Source organism: Zea mays, chromosome 1 (assembly GCF_902167145.1).
Source record: "Zea mays cultivar B73 chromosome 1, Zm-B73-REFERENCE-NAM-5.0, whole genome shotgun sequence".
In the NCBI taxonomy this organism is placed as follows: Eukaryota; Viridiplantae; Streptophyta; class Magnoliopsida; order Poales; family Poaceae; genus Zea; species Zea mays.
The window spans coordinates 96,333,908-96,343,403 of NC_050096.1; the positions used below are offsets into that span (position 1 = coordinate 96,333,908).

The 9,496-nt window shown below is 45.4% G+C and overlaps 1 protein-coding gene across 1 annotated transcript; it reads left to right on the forward strand.

The window, feature by feature from the left end:
* The first annotated feature begins 706 nt into the window (after nucleotides 1-706).
* On the forward strand, nucleotides 707-4,971 carry LOC100191578 (uncharacterized). The gene is made up of 8 exons (NM_001137008.1): nucleotides 707-924; nucleotides 1,190-1,272; nucleotides 2,054-2,113; nucleotides 2,219-2,327; nucleotides 2,405-2,457; nucleotides 3,532-3,612; nucleotides 3,722-3,834; nucleotides 4,450-4,971. The coding sequence occupies exons 1-8, from the start codon at nucleotides 846-848 to the stop codon at nucleotides 4,511-4,513; spliced, it is 642 nt and encodes a 213-aa protein (NP_001130480.1). The 5' UTR covers nucleotides 707-845; the 3' UTR covers nucleotides 4,514-4,971.
* The last annotated feature ends 4,525 nt before the right edge of the window (nucleotides 4,972-9,496 follow it).

Below are 9,496 nucleotides of genomic sequence, written 5' to 3' on the forward strand. Positions count from 1 at the left end.
ACCAAACATAACTTTAAGCGACGTAAAAAACTAAAATTGTGCATAAAAGAAAATTTGAACTGTGTTTGTGCTTTAAATTAAACTCACGTCCATACTTACCTAACCAACTGAACAAACATATCATTATGTTTTATACGTCTCCTATCGTTTTCAGCCATAATTCTGGGTATCGCGAGCGACGCGCGAGGCTGGGAATAGCCGCACGGTGCGTTGTCACGTCCGAATCCTTCTGCCGTCGGGCGGCTTCGTCTCGGCTCCTTTTTCGCTGCACGTTTTGGCCCTTTTCCAGTAGAAGAAGCGTCTAAGGGGACGCGCACATGCGCCCGCGTGGCAGAGGCTGACCCGACCCCAAGGCCGAACGGGGGAAGGGCGGCAGCCCCAGCCTCCGGGTAGCGCAGCGGGGCCAGGAGCTCAGCTCCCCGCCTCGTCTGGGTCGGTTCGGCCCCGCTCCGACGCGTGGTGGGCGCGAGCGCGACCAGTCTGCGACCCCCGGCTTCAGGTCCGTTCCGCACCCCGCTTCGTCCAACCAATCGCCGCCGCGTCTCGTCGCATCGCCTCCTTTTCCCCCGCCCGCGCCCGGACGGCGGCCTCGCCTCGCCAGAAGAACCCAGGCTGCAGCCGAAACCCCCGGTCTCCGTCATCCGACCCCGCCTCGACGGCCCAGATCCACTTGCCGCCGCTGCCCTCGTGCTCCTCACTCCCTCGCCTCCTCCGGGGCCGCGGCTCCGCGGCGAAGACAGCTGCGAGCGGGGCGGCCATTTCTAGGCGGAAGCGCGGGCGGCTGGGCTAGCAGATTGATTGGTTTGAGTGGTTGGGTCGGCTCTAGGAAACGCCCCGCCGCGGCGATGGGGTGCTTCCATTCCACGGCGAAGCGGCAACACCCTGGCTACGAGGACCCCGTGCACCTCGCCTCCCAGACCGCCTGTGAGTTCGCCAATCCCATTCCTTGCCATACGCATACGAGCTACTCGCGTGAGTTCCTTTTTTTTCTTATTTAGTTTCAATGATTGCCGTTGTTGGAATGGGATTGGAGATGCCAAATGTTTCGTCTAGATATGGTGTAGTGTACTAGGATAGATATCTGTGTAGGAGCACTGGATGCATGCTGCATGATTCTTGCGTTTTCTGTAATTTCTAAATTTCCCTCACTAGATCTAGCTAAGTACGTGCTTTTGTTTTGCTTCTGTAGTCAGCGTTAGTGAGGTTGAGGCTCTATTCGAGCTGTTCAAGAGCATAAGTGGTTCGGTGATTGATGATGGCCTGATCAACAAGGTATATTCTATTGGTCGCCTCTGTATTCCTTATCATATTGCCAGCTTTGGGTATGAACGTCAAATATGCTCAGTAGCCATGTCATCGTTAGCTCTCCTTGCTGATCGTAAGACTGGAAAGTGAAACTGGTTCCTACAAGTTGTATTTTTAATCTCTTCAGCTTCTGAAATTATGCTGCAATTCCATTTTTATGTACTTTTTGTAGTTTTAGCTTGTAGGCACCAAGATTTACGTTCAAATGTTTGTTTTTGTTCTGCTCATGGTTGTTCCTTGCCAAGTGTTCCTTCTTTACAATACAACCCAATGATATATCAAGTGCTCTACTTTATATATCAAATTATCTCACACTTCTACATTTTTTCAATCAAAGATGCAATAATCGAAACATACTCATAAGTTATCTGTCTAGATTGGAGTAAGGTGCCTTCTCAGTTTACAGGTGCACAACAAGAAAATACCTCTTTGAAATACTCATAAGTAATATATCAATATTGGAGTGAGGTGCCGTCTAAGGTTATGGGCGTACGACGACGAAATACCTGTTAAAAAATAAGCTATTGTATCATGTGCCATTCATATTTTGGATAAGCTAAATTTGAACTGCATAACTAGAGGAAGTGTATTTTGGTTCTATATTTATTTCAAACACCATGTTATGTAAAGTTTTTTAACTGTCATGCTAAGTCATGCAGAATATCACTTTATGCCATTGAGAACTAAATTTTTTTGGACATAACAACCTAAGAGTGATTAATCTTCGCTGTCATTTTATATTGCGTAGGAAGAATTCCAGCTAGCACTATTTAAGAATCAGAGGAAAGAAAATCTTTTCGCCAATCGGGTATGCATCTGCTTGGCAACTATACTCATTTGAATTTCATCACTATTGTATTTTGCTTTATGCACTATTGCCATCAGTTAAATTGACATGAAACTGGCCTTGCAGATATTTGACCTTTTCGATGTCAAGAAAAGGGGTGTCATTGATTTTGGTGACTTTGTCCGAGCTCTAAATGTGTTTCATCCAAATATCCCAATGGAAGAAAAAGTCGATTGTAGGTTTTTATCCTTTTCATTTCATTTCATTATGATTTTTATCTCATCTTTCTAAAAAGTTTGAACTACCTGACAGTCTCGTTCAAGCTATACGATATGGATGGCACAGGGTTTATTGAACGAAAGGAGGTGATTTTCTGGACCCTTCTGCTTATATTTTCCGAACATATAGTTTCTACACGAAAATTAGTGAAATAGCTGTAAAGAAGTTCATTGTTGATGTTTGGTTGATTGGCCAGTGGCATCATTGTTATTAAAACGTCGTTTAAACGACGTTTAAGCGTCGTTTAAGCGGTAGAACGTGATTAGGATCTAAAACGTCCGCACGTTCTAAAAAACTGGTGTTGAACATCCGTTTTGGACGTTTAAGCGTCGTGTAAGCGTTCTACGGACGTTCTATGACGTTTTAAGCGTTCTACGGACGTTCTATGTGCTAATGGGTCTTTCTGGACCTTTAGTCGCTCCCGCCAGCTACCGTCGTCCTCAGCCCAGCCGCTGCGCCGCAGAACGCGCGGAGCTCTCCCGGTCGCGCCTGCTACCGCCGTCGGCCGTCCTCAGCCGCCCTCTAGGTACACCACCGGCCCCCGTCCTCCCTCCTCCCTCTTCCTTCCGCCCACAGGGCAGTGCGCCGCCGCTCCATTGCTTCACAGGCTAGTGCGCCGCCGCAGCTCCAGTGCTCCACAGGCCAGTGCGCCAGCCGCCTCTGCGCCACTGCTCCAGTGCTCCACAGGCCAGTGCGCCAGCCACCTCTGCTCCAGTGCTCCACACGCTACCTCTGCGCCAGCCACCAGTGTGGCTGCCCAGTGCTCCAGCCGCCAGTACCCATTGCTTCACAGACCAGCAGCTGAGGGACTAACCTGTAACCTCTGCGGCAGCCCCAAGATTTGTTGATTTTGCTCACATTGAATCAATCTCTATTTGCTGGCAGTGAATTTCAATTTCAACTTATGTATAAACTTATTCTATATTTAAAATTTTATGTCAAGTCTGAAAAGACGTTTCAACGTTCGTTTAAACGTTTAAACGTTGAAAAGTTGGTTCATAACGTTTTAACGTTTTACCGCTTTAATAACCATGAGTGGCATAGACGATTATTTACTGATGAACTAAGGGAAAACGATTAACGATCATTTACTGCTGATCTTAGGAAAGCTTTTTGTCCTTTCTTGGCTAGCTAAAACTTGTGTAATCCTACTGGTGCAGGTTAAGCAGATGTTAATTGCTCTCCTAGGAGAATCAGAAATGAGGCTATCTGATGAGATCATTGAGACAATCCTGGATAAGGTTCTTTTAAACATTTCATCAGAAATCAAATGGTTACTTTAGTCATAAATTGTTCCTGTGACCTAATACTGGAATTAAGACTTACAGCAAGTTATGTGAATGATGACAGACATTTTCAGATGCTGATGCAAATCAGGATGGAAAAATAGATAGAACAGAGTGGGAGAATTTTGTCACAAGAAATCCTTCCTTGATGAAGATAATGACTCTGCCATACCTCAAGTAAGAATGTACAAAATAGAAATATAGAATCATTTTATAGAGATTACACTTACAGGCTTCAGCAAATATGGTAGAAGATAGAAATTCAGAAGTATATATATCTTTATCTCATACCTAAATAAGTGAATGATATCATTTTAAATCCTAACTGATGCTTCTGCCAGCAAAAATGAAATATCTAAAATAACTGAGGATCGCTGCCAGGGTTTTTAAGGCGTCGCCTAGGCGTCCAGGCGCTCGGCTAAACCTTGGCGCCTTGCCCGCCTAGGCGCTAAGGCGCTCGGAGTGTTTGCTTGCTCGCCTAGGCGCCTTAAGAACACTGATCGCTGCTACTTGCACAATTTATTTGCCAGGAGTTCAGAATGTTTACTTGATCTGCAGTTACTTTTCTGTCACCAGAAGGCTGAAATATGAAACTTACAAAAAAACATATCTACTTTCTATGTGCTGCTGCCTCTTGAATCAGCTGTTTAGAGATTCAATGTACTATCATAGTGTGTTACATTTATCTGAACCAGAATTGGCCAACATAAATTTCTGCTTTGTGCTTTGCATGAACTTTGATTTGAAGCAACAAAAATACTTGCTAACGGTTTACCTTGGTCAATAATTCAGGGACATAACAACAACATTCCCTAGCTTTGTGTTTAACTCGGAAGTCGACGATCTCGTCACGTGACCACCACTCTCTCCGATGTATAGTTAATAAGGAGTTTTTTCTCCCCTCAACCGCAAAAAGGAGAACCTGTCGAGGGTTACGAGTGGAGATTTCCAGCTTTCTCTGGCAATGAATGGAGGGTGCGTCAAATTGGCTGCCACAAATGTACGAGACGACCTGTAGTTTTCACTCAGGGCTTGTTTGGGAGCAAGTGGAATGAAGGGTATTGATAGGACTATAATCCCTTGCTATCTAAAATTGAATAGTGGAGGATTATATGCCCTCCAATTCACTCCATTACCTTTACTCCCAAACAAGCCCTCAATGGTAATGATGATGCTTTTGTGTTGGTGATGATTGAGACTGAGTTAGTATGCAGATGTGAACAGTTTCCATTTTTACCAGTGGGAAGGCTGTTTTGTTTGTGAAACTGCGATGTGCTTGTTTGCACACTGTACTGATCAAACCTGATTCTTGTCAAAGTAGTACTGCATTCTTCTTCAAGTCCCAAAACTTGCATCGCATGTCATATAGGTCTCTGAGTTACTAATGCCCCACTTCCATATCTCTTAACTTACCTCTGCATCCTAAAATATAAAGATTTTAAATTGTCTTAAGTTGAAACTAGTAAATTGCTTGTGCTCCGCCCGAGTTTTTGAGCGATGTGTTTATCTCTACTACTCAATAAGCCTTTAACGTAGGCGTTCACAATCGTGCGCCATGTTCTGCCGCACAATCCTGTCCCTCCGCTTTTCATTGCACGGCCACGCCGGAGCCGCTCTCAATCGCCTCCCCACCGCGCTAGATCCACAATCCGCTCCTCCCCCACCGCGCTCCTCACCCACTCCAGGGACAAGACCGCCTCCCTCCATGCCCGCCTCGCCAACTCCGCGGCCACCGCCACACCCCTCCCCCATGGCCGTTGAGTTCGAGTGGTGGAACCAGCAACGCATGCGCGTCGAGGACGACGTGGAATATGTGCTCCACCGCGGGCACAACGGGCACAATGGAGGTGGAACGAGCGCCATCGAGTTCTGGCATCACTAACCGTAATTTCTAGCCCGCGATTCCGCCCTCGGCATCACCAACCGCGACCCCCTTCTCCCCTACCTCTCTCCTCTCCGCTCCCCGCATGGTTCGTCTTCGTCCGCTACCTTCCCACCTTTCCCACATGCCCGCAAACCGGATCCACCGCTCCCTCCCCCGCGACGGCCTGGTTCTACCGAGACAACTACGGGGCTAGGGTTTGGATTCGTGGGTGGAGCCCAGTGCTAGATCCAGAAGGGGGAGGTAGAGGAGGAGGGGAGGGAACTGCTGGTGGTCGGCAGCGGGCGATGGCGCCAACGACAATCCAGGATATGGATTCTTGCGGTTACTTCATTCACTTTGTGCTCTCCCACGTTCTTGATTCATTCGCTTTTGTGTTCTCCCTAAATCTTTACGTTCTTGATTCATTCGCTTTTGTGCTCTCCTGCGTTCGATGCTTCCACTGATTTCCGTGGATTGGAAGGTGAGATGCGAGCTAGATTCATTCGCTGGATTCATCATTTCTACATATGTTCATTTAAGTTTTCTTTGTTACACTCAACGTGAACAATGCCTCATGTTCTTGTAGCCGTAGTGAACTCAGACACATAATTATGTAACATGCTCTGTTCATGTTCTGTCTGAATAGGTTAGTTGGTGTATGAACTGTTCTAATTAGTGATAATCAATGTTCACATGTGCTATTGAGTTATTTTTGCACATCGTTTGGTAGTTATCATGCTTATTACTATCTTACAAAATTATTATCCCATCTTTTGTATTTATGCCAGATCGAAGCTAACTGCCTGGGGCAGTTGAGGCATCCAAAATTGGTAGAGTTGATCGTATATTGCTGCGAAGATGACCATCGGAAGGTGGCGGTCTTCTGCTGCTGATGGTTTTTAAGGTCCATAACAGCCATCCACCTCGCGTGCTCTGCACTTTGTGCCTATCCGTTCATTGAAGCCCTGTGGGTGTCGGCCAAGGAGCTTCTCGGCATCAAGTTTGACAACGATGAGGAGCAGCCCTCGGCGATGACAAAGGGCCCCACCCCCATCCACCAGTTGTCTCGCACTAGCTGTGCAACAAACCTCTACCCATCTAGCGAGTGGGAGTAGATGCGGAATGACAACTACAAGACGGTCAACGTGGAGGAGAGCCTCCACAAGAAGTGCTTCAACGAGCACTTTCAGGATGAGGAGGTGGCCGCCGCCTTCTGTGCCATTGTCAACGCGAAGCAGTTATCTGTATGTACTCTCTAATTGTACGTTTTCGAAAGTGGATAGGATGATGGATTAGTGAATCGTGATTTGTGAATAACATGGTTGGTGTTGATGTTGCCTTGTTCTTCAGTTGTCCTCAACAGGGCCTAGACCGGAAAGCACGATGACCCGATGACCAGGCACTGTGCTTCCGCAACCGCCGCTGCCATCCACACCAACATCTAGAGCAACGGAGGTACGTACAGCAAAACCAATTGCGATCCTCGTTCCAGCGCAGTGCCAATCTCGAGTTCTGATGTGATGCGTGTCGTTTTCTTGGGGTGACAGGACTGCTATCGACGTTCGAGGCGAAGTGGGACACGGCCAGGGACGAGCAGATCGTGTCCGTACGCATCTCCCAGGTGCTCTTCTGATCTGTACCCAATGTGTTAATGATGCCTTGGCTGCTGTGATTTATGATGGAGTAGGCGTGGCCGCGCTCGTTCTGTTATTTTTTTGACTGCTATTGATGCATTTCTATCTAGACTGGACTACAAAGAGAAAGCAGGAGATAAATGTGTGGTCCGAGTTCCAAAATCCCATGAGTGACGTCGTCTCCCGTGCGACGTTCAGGAGCAGCTTCAATGAAGGGAGAAGGATCATCCAGTTGCAAAACAGAGCAGACACAAAACACTGTAAATACGACAAACATGATGCATATCCTAGCCTACAGGTGAGCTCGCACAAAATTTTATTTTAGAACTTGGGGGAATTACATTGAGATGGACCTACCAGAACAACTAGCATATCTGGGAAACACCGGACGCTGCTGTCGACTGAGCAGAAGAAAAATAGTAATCTGTTTTTACTTTTAAAGAACAAGCATTAGCTGTTATGACATGCTATTCATTGAGTTGCTTCTGCCTACCATTTACATATACCATCATTTACTTACAGCAAATGTCTCAAAATAGAGAGGCTTAGGACAGCTAGGCCTCATGGCACCACGTACAAATACACTAATCCCACGTGTGCCATTGTTGGCTCTTTCGTACCAAGGTAAAAATAACTGTTGTCGGGCTGCTTCTTCATTTTTAAGCACATGCTTCAATGACAACGGCTTTCTAGAACCTTATGTGCCTCTACCAATAAACAATGGTTGGCTCTAGGTGTAGCTGTCTGCTTGCATCTTTTTTAGAAACATCACAGTCAAAATCATCGATTTTTTAGAAACAATGGTTGGCACATACAATTTTTCGAACATTCTCATCATGCATGCTAGGTCTGGGGCTCCTAACTAGCTTTCGGACATTCTCACCAGTAAAAAACTTATGTAAGAAGCCAAATTCGTAATTATCTGCACGCAGATGCTAAAACCAACAGAAGACATGTTTTCCTGGTCCTGTAGTGCAAGAGACGTGTCATAAACAAGTTACACATCTACCTGACAGGCAGGTACAATAGCGACGAGGAACATTTTGAGCAATGCCTCATTTTTTATGATCTTGCTACTATTGTCTTCATGAACTGATGTGCCTAATGATGATACTGATGTGCCCAATGGAGACTGTAACTGATGAGAAGAGCGAGGTATTAATTTCGTAGTTTGTCCTTATATTTACTTGCAGTTTTGTCATGAAAATGTGTTATATGGATGGTTCCATAATTTGAGTAATGAAAATTGTAGGAGAATGCTCCCATGGCCTTAGAGACCTCTGGACTCTGATGGCCGTAGAGACCTCTGGACTTTTTAGAACTGGTGGCCTCATGAAAGAGAAGATGACATGATCAAACTAAGACTGTTGATCCATAATAGTTCATTTGATTGTTATGAATTTAGATGATCTGTATGTTCAACGTTATTTGTAGTGTGCAAAGAGCCAATTTTATTCATTCTATTGTCTTTTGTAGTGTTGTAGTTGTATAGTTGGAAAAATAGATGATTTTACTAAAGGATAATCTAGGAGGTGGATATAACTTTATTCGATGAGAATTTAGTCATCCTTTCGTAGTATATTTAATTTTGTGATAGTATCTAAATATATGCATAATGTTTTGTGATAGTTTTTAATATCTATGATTCACAAAAATCACCATCTTTCGGTTGAGAGATTGTTGTCTTGCTCGTATTTGTTTTTTTCTACAGGTGTTTTATGATTTCTTTTTTACTGCTTGTTTGATGTGAAATGAAATGCCATGTGGTATCTGATGCCTGGTTTCGTTTCAGTGGCCTCGCGTCTTGTAAAAGTGGCAGACAGTGATCGGCAGGTTCTTTGCGACACGGGCTGCTCTATTTTGTTTACAATATACAATACAGTTGATTTTGCAAATTGAGGGAGGTGCTGGGGGAGCAAAATTTTCTCAGTTTGGCGCTGATTTATCAAGGTATGTACATGCTTGTGAAAGGGAAATGTGCCCTTGGGCCATTTCTAAGTATTTTGGTGATTGAGTGCCAACACAAGTGGACTTATGGTAATCTATGCAAAGTGATGGACAAAGTGCAAATCATGTCTAAAGGTATGTTTCTAAGACTTGGTACATTGTTTTAAGAACTAATGTTTTGTGTCTAAGTGCTGGAAACAGGAGAAATCAAATTGGAAATGAGATGGCTTTGTTCAGCCAAAGACAGCTCGGTCTGGGTGCACCGGACTGTCCGGTGGTGCACCGGACAGTGTCCGGTGCGCCAGGCTGGCGACTGTCAACTGGCTGCTCTCGAGAGGCGATCAACGACGTACGACTATAAATCACCGGACTGTCCGGTGGTGCACCGGACTGT